At 38.6% G+C, this 27,710-nt stretch overlaps 1 protein-coding gene across 5 annotated transcripts in view; it reads right to left on the bottom strand.

Moving 5' to 3' along the window:
- The window catches only part of palld.L (palladin, cytoskeletal associated protein L homeolog), a 214,722-nt gene that overhangs the window by 9,240 nt on the left and 177,772 nt on the right, over positions 1-27,710 (bottom strand). For 4 of the 5 annotated variants that reach the window (XM_018230932.2, XM_041589224.1, XM_041589225.1 and 1 more), the window contains 8 exons: positions 25,228-25,917; positions 20,938-21,073; positions 19,367-19,468; positions 17,855-17,905; positions 13,639-13,860; positions 8,006-8,155; positions 2,856-2,950; positions 2,173-2,305 (listed from right to left, as the gene is read on the bottom strand). In XM_018230932.2, the coding sequence (XP_018086421.1) occupies positions 2,173-2,305; positions 2,856-2,950; positions 8,006-8,155; positions 13,639-13,860; positions 17,855-17,905; positions 19,367-19,468; positions 20,938-21,073; positions 25,228-25,917 (1,579 nt within the window). The remainder of the gene's footprint in view (positions 1-2,172; positions 2,306-2,855; positions 2,951-8,005; positions 8,156-13,638; positions 13,861-17,854; positions 17,906-19,366; positions 19,469-20,937; positions 21,074-25,227; positions 25,918-27,710) is intronic. The other variant, XM_018230939.2, reaches the window with a different exon arrangement.

Consider the following 27,710-nt stretch of genomic DNA (forward strand, 5'->3'; position numbering starts at 1 on the left):
TTACAGAGATCCATATTACAGAAAAAATTTGGATTATTTTGATAAAATGGAGTCCATGGGAGATGAACTTTCCGTAATTTGTGCTTTCTGGATAATGGGTTTCCGGTTAACAGGTCCCATACCTGTACATTATATATTGGGCTTTCAATTTCCTTTTTTATAACAAATCAAGATCTATAAAAAAATGAATTAATTATATTTTCAGGGCGAGACCCATTTGTCAACATTCTGTTTTAGTGGTTTTAGAAACCACGATTAAATCCATGAATCCTCAAATGTTTTGTGCAATTCCAAATTGAAAAACAAAAACGTGAAAACCTCTAAAAGCTTGAATTACAATTGGAAAAGAACAAATCACATTGATTTAGATGGTGAAGTTGGGTATTAGTCTTTTTTTTGTGTTTTTAGGTTTAAATTACAGATAATTAGCATAATCCAAAAAGTTTATTGCAAAAATATATGATTTGGGGAAATGAACAAAATGCAAACAAAAGTGAATCAGCCCCTTAGTGTTTATTAATTGTTTTAAAAGCATTGGCTGCCAAGACCTTCCCTAAAAATATGCCTCGTGTAGTTGGTGACTCCTAAGTAACCATTTACTGTGTTGCAAATATTCCAGGTCTCTTAGCTCCTGTGTTGATATTAATAAAGTGTTGCTTCTTCCCAATGTCATAAACCACGTCGGAATCGCTGTTGGTGGGAAAGGGTGGAGGCAGCAAGCAGCGCTGGTCAGTATAGGACCATTCCTGCAGGAACTTTACAGAAACTGCCCTGCTTCTCTAATACCAAAAAACACAGCCAAAGAGACCAGAGACAATAATTGTAGTTCCTCCTGCCTGGAGATGCTGCTACATAGATTTTTGTTGGGAGCTGGCAGGGGAGTCGCAGTTAAGGGGTCACCGACCCTTGTAAAAAGGTGGCTTTTGTTTAAGGCTGTTCTTGGGATCAGAAAAAGAAAAGACGTTTTAAAAGATGAAAATTATACCCCAGCCCCTCACTTGGATGCTGAATTACCAGCAAGTCTTCATGACTCCTGGCCAAAACATGGCTAGCGTGAAGCTTTATTCACATACAATCCAGTCCGTTCTTAAAGACATATTCCCATTTGGAGTGTGCCGTGCATCTTTAGTGCTAAAACCTACAGCCATAGCTTCCTGCTCAGTGCTTTTATAAGATTAGAGTGTTTTCCTACCCATTCATATTAAGCAAAGCAGGCAGAATCTCTCTGTAATTTTAATATTGCTTTTTGCTGTAGAATAAACTTTCCATGCCGTCCCCTAAGTTTAAAATAATAAGAGTTGGCATTTACTAGTGAGGGGAATTAGACTGGGATGACACACAGCTCTTTAACTGACAAAGTGTAAGATCTGCTAATTTGTCTCTACAGTCTCGGCTCTGTGGCAAGGCTGATGCTATTGAATGCGCTAAGCTTTGCTTTTTTTCCCATGGGAAGGTTTCAAAAGAGAGAGAAAGGAAGAACACAGGAAACAATCGTCTCTTTAAAGCATTACCTAACTTTACACATCTGCCAATAATCTCTAAATTGCATTTCACTGGTGTCTTAGATTTTTTTAATTAGTTCTTAGTCATATCAAACTGCTTGTCTGGAACTGTCATAGAAAATGATACTTAATGCCACCAGCGCTGGTTAGATTTCAAGATAAACAAAGGCAGACGTTACCCATTGTATAGCTGATACCTCTGTAAACATGTCAGCAAGAATAGTCTGCAAAGGGAATCTGGTAGAACTACTGCGATTGCCAACAGGTAATGTGATGAAGGACACCAGAAGTATCTGCCTTTTGAACAAATCTGTTTACCCATACTAACCAATCAGATGTTTGCTTTCAATCTGGACCTTATTACATTACTATATATGTTTTGTGGCCCTTCTCTTCTCCAGCTGTTGTTGACCTACGTACTACAATCCCACCCTGAGGTAATGGACTAGGATTCTTGATTTATAAACCAAAGTTACCAACTTTTTAATAAAATGCAGTTGGTTTGTAGAGGCAGTAAAAAAATAAAATCAAGGTGCAGTTGCCCCAATCACTATAGAAAGGTAGGGGTGATATTTTGGTGAGTACCCTACAAGCAAGAGGGGGTTTAAAGATTTGTACAGCTCTTTCCCTGCAGCTCATGACTAATTCTATCCCTGGGGGAGATAAGTACCTTGCAGTCCATCCTGCAGAGCTTTCCTTCCTGAACAATGAGGTCCCCTGGAGCCTGCAAGAAATGAGGACGGAAAAATCGCTCTTGGATTGGCTCATTTTCATCTCCACTATCTCTTGACCGAGATCGGGGTCTAGGAGAAATAAATCTATGATTAAGACTTCGCTCATTAAAGATCTACTTGCTAAACAAATTGCAGTGGCAGTGATGCTATCAAGCTGGTTGCTAAAAATTCTTTTCTTCTCTTAGGGTCAGGGCACACAGGCAGATTTGGGGAGATTAGTCGCCCGGCGACAAATCTACTCTTCTTCGGGGCGACTAATCTCTCCAAACTGCCTCCCCGCCAGCTAAAATGTAAATCGCCAGAGGGATGGCATTCGGATTGATTCGTTTTCCGAAGTTGCCTCACAAGGAAACTTCGGGCAACTTCGGAAAACGTATCGCTCCAAGTGCGATCCTGCCGGAGATTTACATTTTAGCTGGCAGGAAGGCAGGGGAGACAGTTCGAGGAGATTAGTCGCCCCGAAGAAGAGGAGATTTGTCGCCGGGTGACTAATCTCCCCGAATCTGCCTGTGTGCCCTGACCCTTAGATGAGAAACTATAAGGTCTCTGGTGCCAGAGATAATCTACACTTTTTTTTTACAAGTTTATAAGCACACTTTTGTTCAGCATTCCATATTACCTTCTGACATGGAGCTGCGATGTTGGAGTGCGGGCAGTCCTTCCTCTCTGGTTTACCGCTTGTACCATCAACCTTCCAGTACAGCTTATTCTGCCCTGTTATGGGACAAATGATAAAATTGTTTAGAGAAGCATTCAAATGCCCATTCATAGCATTCCCTAAAAGTGTGGGTCCCTAACCTTTTTGTACCTGTGAGCCACATTCAGATGTAAAAAAAATTGGGGAGCAACACAAGCATAAAAATGTTCCTGGGAGGTGCAAAATAATTTCTGTGATTGGCCATTTGGTAGCCACTATGTGGACTGGAAGGCTACAGGAGGCTCTGTTTGGCACTACACCTAGTTTTTATGTAACTAAAACTTGCCTCCAAGCCACGATTTTAAAAATAAACAACTGCTTTGAGGCCACTGGGAGCAACATCCAAGGGGTTGGCGAGCAACATGTTGCTCATGAGCCACTGGCTGGAGATCAATCCTTAGAGGGTTGGCATGACCACTCTAGATTGCCCAGGTCAACTACAAGACATTATTTTTAATAATACAGCAAAGAGGGTAACATCTACCTGCAATCCTACATGGTATTACTTGGGTAGGAAGGGTGCATTCTGGGGAAAAGCCACTACCCTGTCATTATGGCACTGACACAATAGGTTTCTGTAATAAGGTTGGGTGTGGTATGTTTGTCTATTTGTTCTGGGTGTTCTTATCACTATGTCTGGAAGGTGTGGCTACAGCATAAGATAAAAGGAACAAAATAAATATATAAATATGCATGCATCCACGACTAGTTATAACTATTTTTACTGCTAAAAATGGTGTAAATATATTCTAATGACAAAAATATTCCATACCACCGTACCATATTATATACCATAATATACTTGTTTTGCAAATAAGTCAAAAACATTTAAATGCTCTCCGTAATGGGGGAAATCGCTGTTGCACCCTTGTTCTGATGCAGTAGTTCATAGTAACCAGTGTGTCAATCACTTTGATGGGTGTGGCAAGAGATAACCCAGGTGATCTGGAAATCTGCGGATACGTTTGTGAATTAAAGACTGGGATGAAATACATGCATATTAAGCATGTGCAAATACATTATGATACCATGCCTGATGCAGAGCATAAATCGTCCCTAAAGCTTACATTTTACATCTATAGTAATAATAAGTGAAATCAAAGGACTTTTCCTTGAAGATTATTTGCTAGTCATTTGACTGGCTTTCTCAATTCAGAAATGATGATTTGTTGATTGGACTTATTACTATAGATATACCTTGAAATGGATGAATGAGAACCTTCACAGACAACTTACATGGTATAACTTCCAGCCTATGGCTCTCCAGCTGCAAATCCTTCTTTTCATTTTTACCAACCCATTGCTACCAGCTTGATATGTTTGTACTAAAAAATGTTCCGAATATGTAATAGAGTGCTTGGGAAATGTGGGGGTGGTAAGGTCCCGGAGACTGGAAACGAGACTGGTCCAGCTCCAGTTGACCCCTTTGCCACATCAGAGTAGGGAAAGAGCAATGAACCCTCATAGAAGAGAAGCTCAGTAACCTAGCAGCCAATTCACATAACAGAGTCCTTATGTTTAGATTATTCTCTAGAGTTTGTTTTCTCACAGTACAAGTCTTTTTCTCTTGGCTCTGTACTGTCTTGAGCAGCTACATCTAGCTGGTCAGGAACACAACTATTCTGTCCATATTTCCAATTTTCTATGCTTTCATTGTGGATTGTTTAATTCTTTGCATTAGCAAAAAAGAAGGGAAAGAGGAAGAAGCTCACCTACACCCTACTCCCAAAACAGCTATGGAGTATCCCTAAAGTATAATGTATGGCAGGCAGATACCACCTACTAAAAGCAAGTTATAGACACAGTATATATGTGACAAGGCTTTTTATTGGAGAATATCTTATTGTCTATTCATATATTGGGTGCAAAATATCTGTCTTTTGTTTGAAACATGTAGTTGCACCCTCGATGTATGCCCTAAATACTGACTGTTGAGTAAAACCTTTATTTCTGCTGAATGTCCAAGGCTTAGCCAAGTACAGACATAAGGATTATTCAGTCACGCTCATGGGAGTCTGATGCACAGCAAGGCATCTCCCACCTGTGCAGAGGGGATATCAGTGTCAAGCTGTGTCTCGGTATAAGCATTCTCATTATTTTGGGAGGGGCAGACTAGACAGTCACGTGACAGTGCCAGAAGTCCCTCACATATGCCAGTTTAAAGCTTGTGCAGTAACACAACATATGGTATGAAATCTCATGTTGCAAGCGATCAACACCTGTCCAATATCCAATTCATCATTTAAAGAAATCACAAAATAGTTAGCCATTCCCTGTTAAGACCAGAATATTTGTAGAGCAGGCACTCGAGTAAAGGCAGTCTTCCACCAGGCAGTAGTATATATATATATATATATATATATATATATATATATAAACACAGCCTTACGCGTTTCATGTTATCTTGATAACACAAAACGCGTAAGGCTGTGTGTGTATATATATATATATATATATAACCCGTCTCTCATAAATAAAGTACTGCCGAACGCAGGACGCCCTATATTCATGAGGGGTAGCCACAGGTTTCTGTGCTTGGTTTGAAATGGAGAGAAATGAGACCTGCAGCAATTCTTCTTAGTCTGCTAAGTGCAAAAAGATGATGAATTTTTTTCTTTATTTTTTTAACTAAACCTAATGCCTTCTGAATCATATATTAACCCGGATGTCTTTTCTAGGGAACCATCTCGAAAAGTTAAAAAATTGTCTTTTATATCAACCGTATCTATTTGTTTTAGTAGTTATAGGTTTCTTTAGCTTCCAAGTCTTTACAGCAAGTTGGAGAGATATCACCCCCCTCCCTTTCCCCCCAGCAGCCTAACAACAGAACGATGGGGAGGTAGTCAGATAGCAGCTCCCTAACATAAGATAACAGCTGCCTGGTAGATCTAAGAACAGCGCTCAAAAGTAAAATCCAGGTCCCACTGCGACATTCAGTTACATTGAGTAGGAGAAACAACAGCCTCCCAGAAAGCAGTTCCATCCTAAAGTGCTGGCTCTTTCTGAAAGCACATGACCAGGAAAAATGACCTGAGATAGCTGCCTACACACCAATATTACAACTAAAACATAAATACACTTGTTGGTTCAGAAATGACATTTTATATTGTAGAGTGAATTATTTGCAGTGTAAACAGTGTAATTTAGAAATAAAAACAACACCATAAAAATCATGACCGAATCCCTTTGATGTCTTAATCTGAGGGCCTATAAACCTGTGGCTCTCCAGTGATTGCCAAATAGTTCCCTGGGCTGCAAGTTATTTGCTGTAACTTACTACCCAACTATTTTACAATGAACTTGCTCCCCTGCTCTATAAATGATATCATGCTGTTTAATGGTACGCTTGTGAAGTGTTGGGGTGGGGAAGTCCTCGGGGCTCAATACCAAACTGGTCCAGCTCCAGCAGCAATAAATCCCAGTAGCAGTGACGCACGTTACCAAGCAGCACATTAACATAACATGGCCCTAATGTTTAGATTATTTTCTAGCTCTGTGACAAGAGTTTGTTTTTCTTACAGTGTAATTCCTTTTTTGTGTGCTTAATCTTGGCTCCATGCTGCCAGGCCAGTTACATCTGGTCACTAACACAATGGTTCTTTACCAGCCTCACTTTTATATCATTTTGCAAAAGGATCAGTTCTAAAGCAATGAAGGTCCTGAAATTAGTATCATTAACCAATGGGGTTGTGCTACATCACTGCCTCCATCATGTCCTGCTACTGGAATTTCAACAAGGCAGAATTGGTTCCCCTGCAAACGTCACGTTATATTCAGAGGTTCTCAATGATTCTGCAAACTAGGGATGTAAAAGTTTCAGCTGCAATAAACAACAAATCCCAGCATGCTTGGGAAGGTGTTAGGCCACTAGACTTAAGGACGCACTGATAATATCGTACAAAACGTATTTTCGTACGATATTCGGTGCATGTATGGTGGTTTGAAGAAAATAATGGAATATAAAGAGAATTGGGCCTTGAATAGAAAGATTAGTAAATAAAAGTAACAATAACAACAGTTTTTTTGGCTGTTGGGGTCAGTGACCCCCATTTGAAAGCTGGAAAATGTCAGGAGGAGTAGGCAACAAATTCAAAAACTATACACAATAAAAAATGAAAACCAATTGAAAAGTTGCCAAAAATTGGCCATTCTATAACATAATAAATATTAAAGGAGAAGGAAATGTCTTTTAACTTGGGTTTGTCAAAAGTTAGTCACGCCAAGTGATCGCATGTACTATCAGGAGAAAACTGCACCGACCTGGGATTCTTCCAGCGAGCGATCATCTTCTGGCTTCTTCTTTCTTCTTGAGGTTGCGCATGCGCAGTAGAGCGGAAAGTCGAACTTTAATGAAAAAGCCAACTATTTCATTCTACTCCTGCACATGCGTCTGCCCTGGGAAATTTGAATTAAGAAGTAGCAGGAAGACAATCTCGCCGTGGTGCTCCCTGGAAGAAACCCAGGACGGTGCAGTTTTTTCTGATAGGAGCACCAGCCCGAGGTGTTTCAGGTAAGTACACAGGATGACTTGGGGGGTTGCTTAATTTTTGCCACCCCCGAGTTAAAAGAACTTTCCTTCTCCTTAAACAAGGAAACTAAAGCAAATGCTGCCATGTATCTGTATTCTGTTTGTTTTCACCTTGTCCAACCCAATCTTCTGTTTTAATCTGTAATATTTCTTTCTGAGGGATTTATCATCTCCAAAGCAATGAAAAACATCTGCCAGAGCTGATGTGGAACAGATCCCGTGGATAGAAGCAAGACTTACACTTATAACCATATCACCAGGACTTGCCCTCTGACACAGTCTCCAGAAATGGATTCATTTCACTATTATATCTGTTTAATAAGATATATGTATATATAGAGAACATTTTATGTAATTATGTTTCATATATACTAGTGGACTGGTTGGAAAAGAGATCAGAGGAGATATTGTGTGACTAATATCTGTCTGTCAATCATTTTCTTGGCTTTGAAGTAACATTGCTCTTGGTTACTAAAATAAGACAAACACTGTCATGTTACTATGAATTTAAGGTACCAGTCCGTGGCTCTACTGGCTGTATTACCTGTGGATTTGCTGCCATTATGGTGTAATTCCCATCATCATCCAATGAGGAGGCTGCGGTGTGAAGGGAGCAGGTCCCGTCAGCTTCCCTCTGGATTCTATAGTGCTCGCTCCTTTTTGAGATTTGTTTCCCATCCTTGAACCAATATATCTGTTGTGGAAAAAAAAGGCATGGTTCATAAAAATTATGCAAAGGTGAATATTAATGAGAAATGGAGTTCGTGCCTGCAGAATGAGCCATAGCTAGACATAACAGCTGACTCTCAAAAGCAGCTGCTCTCTGCATTGAGATATGAAACAAATGAACGTGCTGGTCCAAAATGCAGAGCTATTTTTAAATGGCTGGAAAAATGGATTAAAGCCTTGCCAAGAATGATAATCTCTAGGTAAAGGTTACAAGGCATTCTCGCATGTGTCAACATTTCATGCATTCCATCTGAATGGTATAAAATGGCATGAAATCACACGTAAAGGTCTGAACTCCCTCTATGAGGCGGTTATAGAAATCATGTTATGACTCCAGACTGTGGCTACCACAGCTTAATTGATACAAGGTGGTCATTAGATCATACCTAATACATTCATCATCATACAGAGCATTATAACCACTCCAATGACTTATTCTCTGAGATATCTTACATTCCTTCAGGGAGAAAAGTATTTTCTTCTTGTCTGATTCCTACAAGTCTAGATAAAATACAGTTATATAATGGATTTTTGGTTCAAAAGCAGCAGAGTAAAGGTGGCCGTAGACGTAGAGTTCCGCTCGTTTGGTGATGTCGCCAAACAAGTGGATCTCTTCCCGATATGCCCACATTGAGGTGGGTGATAAAGTGCTGATCCGAACGTGGGGCCTAGGGACCAATGATTGGATCATAATGCATCCGATACGGGCGGTCAGATCGCGAGACCACATAAATGCTCAGATGCGGGCGCAATCCGACGGGATTTTTTAACCTGCCCGATCAAGATCTGACAGACTTTCGGCCAGATATCGATTGGGGAAGCCTGTCGGATGGCCCCACACACGGCCTGTGTATGGGGGCCTTAATTCAGCTATGGAATCTGTTATCCAGAATGTTCGGGACCTGATGTTTGCAAGATAAGGCATCTTTCCACAATTTGGATCTCCATACTTTGGGGGGGGGGGGGGGTAATTACTAAAACTCAAATGTATCTGTTTTTTTTAATTAAAACAAAGTCAACCTAACTCCCATCCCCGAATTTAACTGATTTATCAAAAAATCAGCTTGAAAAAGTCATGAGACAATTCCATTGTATGACTTAAGTAGTCGCCCGAAAATACAGATTTTTACGGATTTTTGTACGAAAACCAACGCAAATAACGGCATCTTCAAATTGTAAAAGGGACATCTGCCATTGACTTCTATATCAGGGGTCCCCAACCGCCGGTGCGCAAAAATGAGGCGTGCCGAACTGGACACCAAATTGGTGCCAACCCTGCCCGACCCCGTCGCCCCTCCCCCGACCCTGTCGACCCCACCCCGACCCCACTCCTCAGTCCTCGCAAAAAAATTTATTTTTTGGCACCGGTCCCCTGTCCAAAACATGTTGGGGGACCCATGTTCTATATGACTTCGACAGGTTTTAGCTGGAGTATTTTTTGGATTTTTAGCAGCTTTGGGGTATAATAAAACTTTAAAAACTTGACCAGAGAAAATTGGGGTTTAATAAATAAGGCCCCTAAGTGTACAAAAATTCTGTTAAACATGAAATAACCCCAATATGCTTGTTTTGCTTCAATAAGGATTAATTATATCTTAGTTGGGATTAAGTACAAAGTACTGTTTTTTTATAACAGTGAGAAATTGGAAATGGCCATCCCGTAATTTGGAACTTTTTGGATAATGGGTTTTCTGGATAACAGATCCCATACCTGTAGATTAGCAGGACTGTAATTTCAAAGAGTGAGAAACCCAATGCACAGCATTTCGATAAGATTCATGATTTTTGAATGGCAACCGCACTTAAGTTTATAGACTTGGCTTTGCCCATATATTTCATCATGATTTCACAATTAAAATGTGTCAAATGATGCAAATGCAGAAGGGGTAGAAGACATAGATAGATATGGTTGGTCTATACAATATTTGGAATCTATTTTGGACAATTCCAAGCTTTGTATAAATATATTTATATGTTTTGTCATCTCTCTCTGGTGTATAATAGCAGCATAGCCTAGAACAATAATCATCAGGAGCTAATGTTTCATTATAAACGGCTGGCACTGATGGGAAGATTTACATCTAAAGGCAGAAATAATCCCCACATAACACATACTTAACTGTACCGTGTAGCGTGTGATTGCATGAGTGCCCTTGTTTCTCTGCATTAATAGGGAACGCCAGGACGGAAGCATTTCAGACCTGGCGCCAGAAGAGATCCATAAGCTGCCAGAACCCACTTCCAGGTAAAGCTCTTTTCTAAGCTGAATCATTTCATGAGTCATTCAAATCTCCACCTCATCTCCTCTGATTTTCTAGGTGCTTTTTTAATTAAATCTACATGAAATCACCTTAGTATGTGACACCATATTAAACCGATTAATTGCAATACACAACATTCTGTGGATTAATACAATGTAACTTTCTCACAATCATCAACTAGAATATGATCTAAGTGTTTACCTGTTGTGAATACCTACAGGTTGTACTCCAGTCAAGAACATCATGGCAGAGGGGAGCCCCAAGTAATGCTAGGACCCCCCTTTGCCAAGTCAGAGCTTATTGGGGAGTGGATGGTGTTTTGGCAAATTGTTGACATGTTTTGGGTGTAATTGGTGTGGCTGGGGATCAGGGCATGGTCATTAGCGCAGGTCAATTTTTTTATCATTTGGGTCCCAGTCCACTTAATTGTGTTCACCATTTGTGTATTGTTATAAAAAGAGAATATTGGTGTCATCAGTAACTCAGCTCAGGTGCTCTCTACTTTAAATATGAGGATACAAGAAGTTATTTCTAGGGATGCACCGAATCCAGGATTCGGTTCCAGATTCAAACTTTTTCAGCAGGATTCGGCCGAATCCTTGTGCCTGGCAGAACGGAATCCTAATTTGCATATGTAGGGAAATCACGTGACTTTTCATCGCAAAAGAAGATTTTTTTTCTACTTTTTCCTTTCCTGCCCCTAATTTGCATATGCAAATAGGATTCGGATTGGTATTTGGCTGAATCTTTCACCAAGGATTTGGCCGAATCCCAAATAGTGGATTCAGTGCATCCCTAGTTATTTCCGAGTTCCATACTCTGTATTAAAACCATGTGGCATTTCAATATAGGGATGGAATGCCTCGGTGACTTCTAGTATCCTTATTTTTCACTTTAGGAGTTATTTTATTCCCTATATAACATCCTGTCACAACTGTTTTTACTTTGTCCTGAGCTGCCACTTATTTATTAGATGTTTTAATACCTGTCTATTGAAAGCTACAAATCACAGATTATGGAGGAGCCGCATGATCATTGCTAGGGTAACGGAACAGCAATGTGGCTTATTCTCAAGGCCTGATAAGGGAATCTAATAAGCAATGAACTGCTTGTCTGACACAAATACACATTGACCTATAGAATTCCTTACATATCACCAAATAAATTGCCACAAAACTACTGCATTCCTGCCTGTCATGTTAATGAATGTAAATGATATTCACTCTGGATCAGAAAGGGCCTCTCCCTTAGTAGCTCAAATAAAGAAAGATCCCAGTCAGAGAATTGACACATACACTGAACGATAAATAAAGGTGTCGTTTTCTTCTATGACAGTGTGTACATTGCAGCTTTAAAATGGAACATAAAAACATTTACCAAGGAAAGACGCCAAAGCATGCCTTCCAAGTGCAACAAGACTTTCATTCGAAAATGAACCCAATCAAAATATAATTAAACTGAGTATTTATATTGACAGGCAAAGTATATAGTCAAGCCACGTGTTGTTTGAAGTTGGACTTGATGTATGATTGTGCCTGGGAGTAAAAGCATTAATCAAAGGTTTATCATTGATGGAAGTTACCTGAAACCAAACTCATTCCTTTAGGAGTCCTGAATTATTTTAAAGAAATTCATACCATGTTCATAATTACAATTTCAAGTATGAGGGCACAGCTAATTAGCGTTGAAGACAATGGCTCCTCTGTACTTTTGTAATGATACATATGAGTAAAAAAACAAGCAAGTGGTCCTATGGAAGCCCAATTAATATACAGAGAAGTACTTTGTTCATACATTAGTAATGAACTAGATCTGCATAATCAAGAGGAAAAAGCATAGAACCACTTCATAAATAATCTATATTTTGCTGATTCTGCACAGGCAACTGGGCAATTAAACTTTCCATAAAAAGTAAGACAGACAGATTGCATGGAGCAAGGCCCCAGATCAAGACCAAACTGAATTATTACTTTATAAACCTTGCAAACTGTAAATGTCCCAATAAAGCTGCCACTTTCTGGGAAAAGAGCCAAGCAGCTATCTGTCCTGTAGACCTGTCCGCTTCACATCTCACCGTGGAGTTTCTGTTTTTCAGACCTGCTTACTGGATAAAGCATTTACTTTCCAAAAATCTGTCGGAGTCTTGGAAGTTTCTGGTGAAAGGCAGTGATATGAGCCTTACAGTATTGATTATACATTGCTGATAACACAACGGTGTTGCAATTTGGTGAATACTATTTTTTTTTTTGCTCTTTAAGTAAAGGGACAAGTCTCTCATATTCTTTCATTTAAACAGGAGCTGAAAGACATCATAGGCTTCAAGACTAAATGGGGGTTCTAGCAAAGCAATTGCACGCCATTTTGTTCTAGAAGTACCATGTGTTTCGATGTAACAACAGCTGGGTGTCATAAAATGTCAAAAAAAGTTACAAGATCTGTCACTTGAGAAGTGCTGGTCAAACTGTCCATCTGTTGTAGTAAGGGCTCCCAGTATGCCGGTGCAATTGGGGGCTGTAGATCAGCAACAGCTGCTCAGTCACTGGGATATTATTACTGTATGCAAAGAGTAAACAACTTGCTGCAAAAGAGAGGTGAAGCCTGCTTTTACAAAGCAGAGACTATGCAAGAAGAGCAAAGACCATGCAAGAGACCAAAACTTGCATCAGACATGGCTGACTTGCATCAGACATGGCTGACTTTCCACAAGGCTGCCCTTTCTATCAGCCTGAATTTGTAAGGGTGACTTTGACTGTTGTATGAAGCTTATAGAGAGTAAGAGGAGAGCACTCAAAATGCAGAATTAACTGCTTATAATTATTTATTCCAGACTATGAGACACAACAACTGTTTCGGGCCCTTGAAGCTCTTTCTCAAGTGAGAAAGGGCTTCAAGGGCCCAAAACATGTTGTGTCTCATAGTCTGGAAAAATTATTATAAGCAGTTAATTCTGCATTTTGAGTGCTCTCCTCTTACTCTCTATAAGATTGATACTTCTGGATGAACGGTACATCTATGTGACTATGCAAGAGGATTGAGGCATTCACTTCAAAACTGCTGTTGGGCTGAGCGCAGATTCTCCCTTATTTTATAAGTGTTGTATGAAGTATAACCATAGGTGTAACAGAACCTTGAACTACCACAGTGAATAGGATGCTATTATATCAATACGTGTTTGTACACAATTTACCTTTGGCTTTGGATTGCCGGTAACCATGCAAGTAAAAGTCGATGGCATTCCCTCAAAGATTTTGTAATGTTTCAGCTTTGTCTCAAACTGCGGGGCTTCCCCGTTCTCTACTGGCTCATCTCCATGTTCTACTTCTTCATCAGACTCTTCTACAGGGGATCGTTCCAAGCGGTACTCAATTTCACTAATTAATCTCTGCTCAAAGCTGGAGACTTTGTACTCCTACAGGATTAAACACAGGGTATTAGTTTCCATTTCATATATTTATTATTTTTATTTTCTTTCTTTCCGGGCATCGTATTGCAATTGACATGAATTGCCGAGTTGAACTTGGCAAACGTTGACACAATGAAAAATCACAAGTCATGCAAAGCTACTGGTGTTCTGTGGACTTCTCCTTGCTTAGTAGAAAATAGTGCAACACAGCAAACACAGTGAACTGCATCGCACCGCAACAAACCTCCCCTACAAATACCTTTCAGCATCACCCAGCAGGTTTGATTTGTGTACGGACTCCTCGCTTGCACACTTTCATGGTTAAATCAGTGGAGTAAGGTATCAGGAAAGTTGCTCTAACTTTAGAATGTATGATGCCTAACACTAAACTAATGAAATGGAAAAGGGATCCCACCAAGGCCAGTCCTATGGGTGCATAGTATATACATATATTCTTTTCGAGTTACTTTTACTGCATTTTTACTGCGGGGACAACGGGCCAGATTCAATTCAGTGAGAAAAAAAACTGATGGACGAGATTCAATTTGAGATGCAATTCAAATATGAAAAACGTATTGGGACACATGATGTCTATGGGAAAAAAAAAACTGGAACTGATTTAGAAAAAAATTTTTTTATTTTGAATCTTGTCCATGAATTTTCACGTGATAAACCATGAGATAACTTTTATGTTGCCTTTAAACAAAATATATACTTACATTGCCCAGCCAATATATATATATATAAATCTCACAATATCTCTCTGAGATTCTTGACTTTAGCTCCAGCATTAAATAACATATTTCTTGAGCAAACTTGGATCTGAATGAAGCTAAAGATTTCTTTTCAATATAGAACAGATGTTTTCCCACTAGAAATCCAAAGAGTGGAAGGAAACAGACAAAACATGTACAGTCTGGAGCGACACCAGTCTTTTCTAATTGTTTTCTTATTATTCTATTCAGAGTCGACACAGTAAGTTCTATTGAAGTCAGATGAAGTATATAAGGTCCTACTATGAGGATGACATTTTGGATTGGAGTACGTATATCCTAAGCGATCACAAAGTTTAGAGCTTTTTTAGGCCTCTAATAAAGTTAGAAAGAGGGAAGAAAAAACATCTTTAAAGGTGAAGGAAGGGGATATTTAATTGGGGGTGCAAAAGTTTAGGCACCCTCAAGTGATTATATATACTTACCTCACACCCGGGCCTGTGCTACTATCAGGAAAAAACAGCACTGGTCTGAGGGTTCATCCAGAGAGCACCAAGGAGCGAGCTGCTTCCTTCTTCTTCTTTCTTCAAAAAGAAGACCCATGCCCAGTAGAACGAAATCGCCAACTTCTCCACAAGGTTTGGCTTTTCGCGTTACTGTGCATGTCCACTTGTGGGAAGATAGAAGAAGCCAGAAGCCAATTGCTCCTCTGGAAGAACCCCCGGTACAGTTTTCTGCTGATAGGAGCACCGGCCTGATAAGTATATACAATCAGTTGGGGGTGCCTAACATTTGGCACCCCCAAGTAAAGAGCGCCTTGCCTCCTCCTTTAATGCAGACCATGATACCATAAGATAACAGAGAATGTAATAAAAAGTCTATGACTGCTTTCAAACAACTGATCCTGTTGATTAGTTGCTATGGGAAATTAGGCAAGTATTTATGGGACAGTCACACAGAAGCACACGTAGATATTTACATAACCAGATCGGCTGAAACATTTACAGATATGCAGAACAAGTAGGTATTCCCAAGTATGCATTTATTAAGCAGTGAAGAAAAATGTTGCGCCAACAAGGATAAGCAAAGAAAAATGTATCAAATGACAAGCCAGTACAATAAGATATACTTGGGACCTGTCTCTATTTTAGTGCCTCAAACCCTGAGGAGCTCTCAACCCCATTTTGGAGAACTGACTGACATACAGTATCTTTGGACTAGACTTGTTTTCTTGACCTGACCATTAGGTTTGTATCAGACTAATTCCTCTTTGGTTCTTATTGCTACTTGTCTACTATATTTATACTACTACTGGCCCTTCATGAATAGTGATAGTAATATATTGGGGCCAGCCATAGTAAAATATTGCTATTTACAGCTTTAACATTTTTCATGTTAGATGAGTCACCAATGTCTCATTCAACGTCTTTGCTTTCATTTTTCAATGTATCAATCTAATTTATTAATGCCATTAATTTCAAGGTACTTTTTGTACTTTCCTGAATGAGGTATTATTTTTATTATTTCCATATTAGTATGGCTCTTTTGAAACGTATGGTGCTTTCATGCCAATGTGTAATGGCATATGCAAAGAGACAATATTTCTGGTTTCAGGTAGGCTACCTATGAAAACACAGGCAGGGTAATGTGAAAGTAACATAATACACTGCACTGGTTGTTTATCTTTGCACAGTGACTCATTCATTACTCAATGGCTTGTTTAGTGAGAGTAAACACAACAGTTCTGTGTAGCAGGCCAAGCAGGTGCAAAATACCCTATTGTATTTCCCAGGGTATTTTTTACTCTATCCTGAATTCTTCAGCAACTTTCAGAAATAGCCCCTGCTATTTCCAGCAACTCGAAATAATATTTTGATATACCTAAAGGTTTTCTAAGGTTTTCCTTTGTGCTATAGTACAACATAAATTACAATGCTTTTCCATAATGATTCATTTAAACATACAGCCATTTATTATATATTTATATATATTTAAACAGAATATTTTATCAACTAAAATGTATTCTTTGTTATAAGTGCAACTTATCGAGGCCCTTATTAAACACCAGGTATATATTTATATATATATCACGCATACACACACAGGTATGGGTCCTGTTATCCAGAGAGCTCAGAAATAAAAATTGCTATTTTCTATAGTGTCTAATTTAAACGTTTATTTTGCTCTTTCTATGTAAAATAAAAGATAGTACCTTCTAGTACAATTACAACTCAACGGGGGTCATTTATAAAGTTCGCGCAGCGCATATTTTTCGCAAATGGTTGTATTGCGCATGTTTTTTGCTGAGCGCTAATATATTGCACTGCTCTGCCCGTCTTTCCGGTTTTTGCGAATTCGCAGTGTGAATAAATTTTCGCAAATGGTGCGCAAATGAGACAGGAGTTTGCGCGAGCGCACCCAATGTGCGAGGTTGTTGTGCGCGAAAATAGCGTTGACAGTAACTTAACTTCGCAGTTTGCAAAACTGTTTTGCGAATATTTTATCCGCCACCAAAGTTGTGGCGTAATTGAGTCGCAGAGTGTACGCATAAAGATTCGCAATTTGCGAATTGTGACATATTTATAAAGCCCCTTTAGACATTCGCATTGTGAATAAAAAATTCGCAATTCTGTTTGCACCCTCTTATTCAGCTTTATAAATATAACCATGCGCAGGGCAAATATATTCACTTTGCGAACCAATCTGCCCTGCGCGAAGTTTATAAATGACCCCCAATATGTTTTGTTTTAGCAGCTCTAAGACATGGTGCCCCAAATTACAGAAAGATCCCAAGTTTAGGAAAGATCCCACATTTAGGAAAAAAACCCAGTTGCAGGCATTCCAGATAACAGATACCATTCCTGTATATTATTGTATATATTCAAATTCAGCAAATTACCATCAGTTGTACAAAGGTTCAACCCTACATTGATATCAAGGCTTTGACTGAATTCGGGATGTAACAAAATCTGAATCTTGCAAAAGGTGCCAAAATCTGTCCAAATCCTATGTTAAATCCAGGCTTTGAAACATCCATAATATATATCTGATATATATACACAAACACACACTTTCATGCTGTCAGATACGGAAATCCATGTTTTTATAGTGATATTCCTTTACAAATAATAAAAAGAATGTTGTGTCATTTATATAAACCCACAAACTGTGACAAAATTAAAATAAAGAATCGGAATTCCATGACTGCAAACTTAACAAGGATAAGTAGTGCAGAAGGTGTGTTCTCTAGCAAAGGAGGAGAGAGAGAAAAAGTGAGAGAGAGTAACCTTTTGAGTGTCAAGGGGACTTTCTACAGAAGCGTCAAGAGAGTCAACTTCCTGCAAAGGTAGAAAACAGGATGAAAGGTAACATTTAGGAAAGTGTTATTGAGTAATGAGCTGGTTCAATGGTTTTGCAGTCATGGTCCTACCTACTGTGCTATAGTAAAAAAATTACTTGGTGCCATTCGCCAAAAAGACATCTATAGAAGCAAATGTCATGGTTTCTTTTTCACCCAGGATTCACATGCTTGAGTGGGTTCTAAATTATTTGAAAAACCATTTTGAAACATGTCTGCATATTTTACTGTTATATACATTTTTAAATAGCCTCCATTGGAAAGAGAGTATGAAGAACAACTGGAATGCATAATTTAGCTTTATAAGAAAGTGATAGAAGTTAGTGCCATGTTACAAGGCTACGGAACTCAGGCCTCTTCTGTATTAACCACCATTAGCTACAGGCATGTCCATGTATAGGGGTAAATTTATCAAAGAGTGAAGTTCCGCCACTAGAGTGAAAGTCTGCAGCTCTCAATTCATTTCTATGGGATTTTGAAAGGCGTATTTATCAATGGGTGAAAGTGAAAGTTCTCCCTTTGATAAATACGCCTATAAAAATCCCATAGAAATGAATGGAGAGTGGCGGAATTTCACTCTAGTGGCGGAACTTCACTATTAACTTCACTCTTTGATAAATATACCCCATAGGGTTTCCAGTTAGAGAACCACAACTATACCACTCCCTGAACTGTATTGGGTTTGCTGTGGCAAGTAGCGTTCAATATAGGCCTCTCTGTTGTTACCTTATACTGAAGAGGCCTCATGTGGTTTTATTTATAGTCTAGGGAAGGAAAAGGAAGGCTGTCTGGATCTAGGGATTGATATGAAAGCTACATTACTTGAAATCTGTCTGGCAAGATTAGACTATACCGCAGGGCCACTAATCTATGCTAAGCTGGAAGTGTAAGGTTCAACTTTTCAGACACGTCAAGCAGCAATGCAATTTTATTAGGGTCATCCACATTACTAAACCTTCATTCAAGCATCAAGATGAAATTTCCCACAGGTTAATAAGAGGACGTGGGGTTTCTAATTGCTTCCAGAAAAGACTTCAAATCACATGACCGTTATGGGGAAAAAAACAACTTTCTTTTGCGTTCAGTGTTTAAGCAGCCATTAGGAAAAATATTATTTTGAGATAATAAGAGATAAGCAATATTGTCACGGTTCCAGGGCTACATTCCAGTGACAGTAAAGTGGAGGGGTAACTACCTGGCAAGGGAAATGTTTTTTCTTATTCAGCCAAATTGGATGTGGGCACTTCCTTTAACTAAAAATACATTTACCAACACTTATTGTACAAAAAAAATATGTTGCTAGAACATATGTAAAATAAATACCAGAATAAACCGCATAATAATGTTTAAATATAGATTTAAGGTTTCAAGTCTGAACCAAACAACTTCTGTACTGAAACGCCAGTTAATTCAAACAATAATGTGACTGTAAAGTGCTTACCTGTGCATTCCCATCCTCCTCTGGTTCCTGGATGTTAAACACTGTTGCTGCGTTGTCAGCACCAAGCAACCGACGAGCCATTTTCTCCTCATATGTCAATTTCTTGATGCAGGAGAAAAAATAGTTTTAGTTTGTTACAAAGTATTGGTTGGAGATATGCATGGCTGTATTTTGTGTGGCTAAAATAGAGGTTTTTCTGGACAACAACTCAGGAAAAAGTTGATTTGACTATTAGTAATTGAACTGCCTCTGTCTTATTCTTAAAAATAAGCCTGTGATAGTAATAATCATAGTAACCAACATAGTTTGGGTGAGAAGGAATACGAGGAGCCAAAGAGCCCTGTACAATGCAAGACATGCAGTAATAAATGTAATTGTAATAATCAAGCAGATTTTGTTCATATGTTGTTGAATGGCTTTGGACAATGATCTGTTCTCCATGTGTATATATATATTAATATATCTAATCATCTGCTAATTGGATTTACTTGCACCGGCAATTGATTGGGTTCTGGGATGGCATTGGCAAAATTTCCAACAATCTATGTTGTTATATTGGACAGGGATCTGTCTCCTTGTTCCAGATCTGAACATGTGCACCCAGTTAATATTGCAGTTATCATTCCTTAGTCTCCCTGGAGAAATAGAGATATTATAGTTTTTATTTAATCTGATGAAGGGCTGGAAGCATGCCTGTAGACATGGCTGATGATTGTTCTAGGCCCAGTGTGATCGAGTACTTATATTAAATAGATATCATAATGTCCCGGTGGTCATCCCACCAGAGGGAAGATGCCAAAAATAATTAAGGTACATTAGAGAAAGTCTAGACAGAGAGGGATCTTTTGAACAAAACTCAACACACACACTCCCATTTTATATATATTTTAAAATATGCTTAGTATAGACTAGCAAAAGTTAAAGAATCAAGACCTCACAGTCACTTAGCTACTGTTATATCTCCATTATATTTGGTGTGAAACAATGCTGCTGATTACTTTTATAATTAAGGTCCACGGGTATCCCCCAAAAATGTGATTTTCCCATCTGAATAAAAATTTTATTTTCCCATCTGAAAGTTGAAAGTCTAGAAGGTGAGTTTTTAAGTACTGTACATAGATTCTGTCCTTGCACCAGTTTAATTGCTCTCGCTCTCTCTCTCTCTCTCTTTAACTAATGCTCTTGTTCAGTCCAGTTCAGTATCCTATAACACAATATCTGTGAGATCATACTAGCTATGAATTATTGAAATAGAAAACGAATTGCCTAAATATTTATTTCATCACTTCAGAAAGCAGCGTGAATTCTAGTAAACAACAGCATTTTCGTTGGATTCTGAATTACTTTAAGAATAACAGAACCTGGCTGCTTATCACTCTCTGTCTGGACAAGTAACCTGGCAATTCTTGAACAGATTCCCAAGAGATAGGAATGAAGGAATGAACCTTAAACAATGCAGCTTGAAGAATAATGAACTCCACTCACATGCCCTTGATTATAATCTAAGTAAGAGCAGCCTGAGAAAGTTAGTGCAACACAGACCCCATTCTATGTATTGGTTATTGTAATACCGGCTGGCCATTGTTCATAAGCTCCTCTTTGAAACGAAGCTTTCGCTCCAGGTCCTGTATGACCGCGTCTTTTGTGCCCTGGATCTCTTCATCGGATGCTATGCGCGCAGTGCGGCCAGATTTCTTTGGGAAACCACTGCCAAAATAAACAGAAATTATCAATATTTTGTCAAGTTCAAATTCCTGAAAAGAAAGAAAGAGTAGATACATGGGCATGTGGAAAGTAGGTGTAGATTTATCCTTATGATAGAATATTCTTCCTCTAATTAATACTTGCTGATCTGAACTAGAAATAAACATGTGCAAAGTACAAGTAGACTGCTGGCCACTATATTCAGTGACTACAGAGACTACATGTGGGGCAAACCCATCATGCACATCCAGATGTCTAATGCAAACATAAACATACATCTAAATAAAGTTCTGCTGTGATGGGAATTTCTTTTACAGTGCTAATAAACTGAAAATCCATGTTTGTGAAGTTTTCTCCTTGGAGAGGTTTCAAAGACCACCCATTTTAGACAAACTTGAGCACGTATTGAAGCATAACACATTTTATGAGCTGGAATGATTATTTGGCTATTCAAAGGTAAAAACAGTATGTATATGGAAATACCATGCTGGGAGAAAAAGAAATTCCTTGCAGAGGAGGCATGGCCAAAATGGTTTCCAGTCCTCTTACAGTAAGCAATGCATAAATATTGGTGCTGGATGATCTGGTGAAAGTTCTATTATATTCCTTTACTGTGTCAGTTTGTGTTTCTTTATTTTCAATGCTGGGTTCTTTAGATTTTTTTTAAATAAGTAAAACTTAGTCTCAAATTAAAGTTTTAATGATGTTTTTTACCTAAATAAAAACTTTTTTACTGCATCATCTTGTCGATTGTGGTCCAGATTGTGCCAGCCTTTTTCTATTTTGCAATTGTTTGCCTCCCTGAGATGATGGTCTGGGGCTTGAGCACCTGGACCCCCCATTAATTTGGGTAAGTTTACCCCAACCTACACTATGTCAGACACTGAATGCCTTTTTTGTAAATAGTTTACCCTGAAGGAATGGCCCTGCTAACTAATTAGTATTGGACCCCATGATTACTGATGTGGTTCTGTCCTTCATTACTTAAAGTCAAAGCTTTATCGAAAAATCCAAAAGGAATGCCATCATGTCAACAGGGACCAAGACCTATTCTGACATGCTTGGAACCAATGCTTTTAGTTTTTTTCAACATTCTGAGAATATTTAGAGTCAGAGTTATTAATATATATATATATACAGCAGAGACAGAGAAACTATGTCAGAATGAGGCTGGGTAAGCCTTATATATGATAACATTTGGCCACCATTATGACTGCTCCCTTTTTAAAATTGCCATACACATGACAAAAATGTGCATAAATCACGTTAATGCTCATTAAACCCAAAGATTTTTATATTAAATGACCAGCAAAACCCCCCCCCCCATGAACCTGAGATGGAATGGCTGGATACAGAATGATTTCACATGTAATAGAACTGATAAGTCAAATCAGATTTATAATTTTATTTAGTTTTCTTATCTGACTCTACGACATTTTCCATGCTAATCTGATTTATTAGGAAGGTCTGGACTAGGTCTTAGTAAATGGACTGTATCAAATTAAAACTATAAACCTGGAGAAGAAAAACTGAAACTGCAAAACTAAAGCTAATTATCGGTATTCTTCTGTTGTCCTGGAATTAAATAGGGGCATGTGTCTCAAATAACACATAGTTTTGCTGATTTTGTCAAAACAAATCCTTATATTTTAAGACTAACTGGTATAGCATTATTAAAACATATTTTTTTTTAAAAAAAGAATAGTTACCCTATGGATCTGTAAAAGAGAAAAAATACTATACATGTCGTGGGTGCTAGTAATTTCTAACACATGGTGCCATCGCTTTGCCCTGTAATTGCTCCAATTTTGTGCCCTTATAATAACATCAATTAACTTTAAAGCAAAGAGATCATATATCCCTGATATTATCTCCCGAGGAATATTTCAGCTGGAGAGAGTTCTTGGTAACACACCTAAAAGTATTTTTTTGTTTATACTTGAGGCATGTTTGTATGTAGAGCCAGAGAACCTTGATCCTAATGAGCTTGTTGAAAGACTTTAACCTCATTAAACCTATTTAGGCGAGTGAATTCTCAAAATTTTTTGGCGTTATTATCACGACCAAGTTCCTGTGGGTGTTTTTAACATGTAACAAGTGATATTTGCATTTGATGCCAAGGTTATGAATGCCGATCAAGGTTTCAGCACACAGGGGTTGTTTTGATGAAAATGCCTAGCACCCACCATGGACGGGTCAATGATGGAAGAGACCTTAGCAGCTTTGCTTGACTTGTTATTTTTGAAATGATTTACTATTCTACTCTGCATCTTTGCAGAGTAAGCTGAGAGTATGTTCAGTGTAAGTGTTTAGTTGCATAGATTTACTTGTTGGGGGGCATTGGCATGTTGATGGGCAATTAGGAGACATCTGTTAATACCAAAGTTTCCCCCTATATGGCCTTCTTTGGGGTGCGTCTTTATTAGTGCATACTAGATTCATAGACAGAGTAGTAATTCATAGTGACATATATTTGGCTATTGGCAATAAAAAATCAGGATGTTTAGTAATTTTTAACAGCTTTAAAACACAGGTTATTATTATTAACATTAATAATAATGATAATAATAATAATGTGTACTTTCATACAAGGGAGGGGAATAATAATGAGATGTTTTAAAAGCAAACTGAAAACAGCTGACTGGGGCTCATTTAATATCACTGAGCAAATTTGCCGGATTGCAGTAACCCATAGCAGTCAATCAGCATCTGGCTTTGACCTGTCTGCCACAAGTAGAATAATGAAATGAAATCTCGGACTTCTATAGATTACTGCACTGGGGTACAATTTATGAGGGTTAGAAAATAATTGCCTGCACAACTGAGAGAGAAATCAGCTGAACTGTGACACCAACAACTTTTTTTAGGATCTGCTCTTTGCCATCAAAGGAATCCCAGGAGCTAAAGGGGAGGGTAACTAAAACAGGGCAAATATCATAGGATGTTGTTACAAAACACATTTGAAAAACTGTCTACGCTTTTCCTGACAGACTAATATAACAGTATGTCTGTATAGCAGTATGTGACTTGTGCAACAATATGAGGATTGAGGAAGTTCTTCAATAATGAGCTGGGTTATTGGTAACAATGAGTGATCTTTGGCTGTTGCTTATCTACAATTTCAAAAACAACTGATAGCAAGAGCTCTGCACAAGTGGAACACAGCAAGTGTGTTTGGCTAAATATTTTTCACGAGCATCCTGTTTCTTTAATAAACGTTTGCATAATGGCACTCTAGCTGTTTAAATTACTAATCCATACCAATAAAACAGGCTCTACCTTGCCCTAAATATAACTCAGTACAAAAATAAGTGTTCCTCATTAAGTGCAGAATAAATCAGTTATATCTCCAGTCTGAGGCTCTATCACATCTACTGAAGTGAAAATATTCAGCATTCAAAGAATAGAGAAACTTGTACCAGCATGAAACACTGTCTAACAGCCCTATTATAAGACAATCCTTCCTGTGTAAACAACTTACCAATGCAGTCTCCATGTTTTAAACCAATCGTACCTTGTCTATATACTGTATATATATATATATACACATACATACATACATACATACAACACACACATATTGGTTAAACAATGGAAAGAAAACATGGTATTGGAGGCCAAGTGTATAACCTGGAGTTGCAGTAACACAACACTGCTATCATTATGAATTGGTCAGTCCCTTGCTATTCTCAAACAGACAAAAAGTGGTAAAACTTGATATTTTATTTCCCTTTATTGAATTAAGAAAGCTTCCTAAAGAGAAAGCAGGAAAATGAATCATGGCTTTGAACAAATATGTATTCTGAATAGATCAAATATCAGGGGAACTACTTTTAGCACATATGTTTTTTGCCACCAGACAAATGTTACTATTTTCCAGTTTTCAAGGTTTTTTTTTTTTCCATTGTACAAAGCACCAATCATCCTCTTAGTGATAATCTCTTTTTGAATTCAGTAGGCTGGTTGCATACAGACAGACATAAATAAATGTCTGCTTTCTATCTCAGTAACCTGCAGGAAACCCTAGGGACCATACAAGAAATGCTAGCTTATAAGGAAAGACTGGCAAATGAAAGTTTGTTGCGTAATGTCTCCAAGCATATTAGAACAGCTTGTTTTCATCATATAAGAGAATTAACAAGAAATGATGTACTTACGGAGGCATTACACCTTTAGGAAGCCCAAGTTCATTGAAAGTAATTGGTGATGGCTGAGGAGGCAGCATGGAACTGATAAAGGCGGCTGGGCTCTGGCTGGAACTGGGAGCTCTTCCAGTTGGCGAAGGTGATGGACTGTAGGAAGGTGTAAGTGCAGAAACTGGAAGTGGTGGTGGTGGAGGTGGCGGAAGTGGAAATGCCTCAACAACAGAATAATTTGCAGTTGGACTTAAAACAGGAGGAGGGGGAGGAGGAGGAGATGATGAAGCTGGAGACCAAAACTGTTCCCCTTCTTGGGGAAATGGCTGAGTGAAAGGAGGAACTGGAGGCCTGCCAAATTGCTTCTGAGGGGTTGAAGGTGACATTGGCGATGGTAGACTAGAAGTTGAGGAACCAGACGATGGAGACATATAGCCTGAGGTGGGGCTTATGTTCTGAGCAGCAATAAACTGTTTAGGCCTGGCATAGTTGAATGAGCTTGCTGGCTGCATTGGAGAATTATGTGAGTCAAGGACATTCATTTGCTCTGGGGAAGTAATAAGCTGACTGGCCTCCAGCTCCTGGAAGGAAGGTGGAGGAGGGAAGGACGGGGATGGTGGTGTATTCAGCTGAACACTTCCTTGTTTGCAAGGAACACCTTCTTGCTCTAGACGAATCTGGTTCTGCAACTGCTGTATTAACTGAGTATCCCTGAAAGAGAAGAGATAGAAAAACTATTAATGTCTTCAACTTTTTAGAAACATATTCTTTAATGTGTGGCTCTGCAAATGCCATTTACCAACATTCTATGAAGACACGCTGGAGTTATACTTATGCTTTTTGCAGCCCATCTAAATCTTTTTTTAGCTTCACGGGTCTAATAGTTAATGCTTTACTGCCTGAGGCATAAGGTGATTGACTGGACTTTGCAGGAACAAAACTGATAGCCAATCAAAGCTTCCCTGAGTCAGTGTTTGGAGACAACTACTGAGCCACTGCTGGGAAATGAAATTCACCAACAGCTGATAAGCTCAAGGTTGCAGAATAAAACTGTCCAATGTTGAGACAGATGAAGAGAACGAAACTAACTAAGCATTAAACTGGTTTCTCAGAAATGTTACAAGGAAAATTTAACAAAAGGCATTTCCTTAATAAAACCAAACACAGGTTCTGGCTGTGAGAGTGTTCCTAAATAAAAGGATTCCAACAGCTAATGGAAGCCAGTCAAACTCCCCCAAAGAAACCCGTCAGAGCATGTGATGTAAGGGTCATTGATAAGTCCTTTATGATGAACCGTGAAAAGATATATCACAGTTTATAGCACACAAGGTAGGGATTAACACAAGAAATGGCTCATATGTTACAAGTTTGGCCTCTCCTACAGGAATCCAATCTGTGTATTCTCCATGGAAAATCTCAGGCTAACTAAGTTGTTTCAAGATTACATACTGAGTGTGGGTGCTTACGTAATGGTTTGAATAAAAATGGTGATTGGTGATTCTTTAAGGTCAAGATTACCTTTCTAATAAGCCACACCAACTGTACAATGCTATGCAAGCCCAGTAACTCTCATCACTGTCAGTCAAAAGATGTTGCTATGTTATATGTGCTTTATTACATATAGAAATTAAAGCTTCATCAGCATGCTCTCGCAGATTATTATCCTGTATCCAAACATGCAAACTACTCGGCTTTTTAATACCTGACTGATGCTGTTTATCAGGGACAACAGCAGAAAAGTTAAATCTTGAAGTGAAATTTTAGTATGATTATAGCAGTATTGTAAGACAATTTGCACTTAGGGGGTTATTTACTAAACTCCGAATGCAAAATATAATGTAAAATCTGACTTTTAAAAAAATCAGAGGGTTTTTTCAAACCCTGTGGATGGAAAAATCAGAATTGAAAATCCTGCATCTCAGACCTGTCGAGGTTGCATATAAGTCAATGGGAGAAGTCCCAATGATTTTTTGATGTGCGCTGGGTTTTGTGCAATACCCTGAAGTTTTCAGAGTTTTTGAGTGAAAATTCTGAAAAAAATTGTGAAATTCGGATGAAAAAATCCGAAAATTTTTCAGGAAAATGTAATAATAAATAAGAGTAAAAAACCAGAGCGGATTTGGTTTCCTAAAAAAGCAGGGATGCACAGAATCCACTATTTTGGATTCAGCCGAACCCCCGAAACCTTTGTGAAAGATTCGGCCGAATACCGAACCAAATCTGAATTTGCATATGCAAATTAGGGGTGGGAAGGGGAAAACATTTTTTACTTCCTTGTTTTGTGACAAAAAGGTCACGTGATTTCCCTTCCTGACCCTAATTTGCATATGCAAATTAGGATTCGGATTCGGCTTGGCCAGGCAGAAGTATTCGGCCGAATCCTGCTGAAAACTGACGATTCCTGGCCGAATTCCGAACCGAATCCTGGATTCGGTGCATCGCTACAAAAAAGACATTAAAGGGGTTCAATGAAAGGGGCTTGGGCTGAACAAACTTTTTGACTG

This window comes from Xenopus laevis, chromosome 1L (assembly GCF_017654675.1).
Source record: "Xenopus laevis strain J_2021 chromosome 1L, Xenopus_laevis_v10.1, whole genome shotgun sequence".
Lineage (NCBI taxonomy): Eukaryota > Metazoa > Chordata > Amphibia > Anura > Pipidae > Xenopus > Xenopus laevis.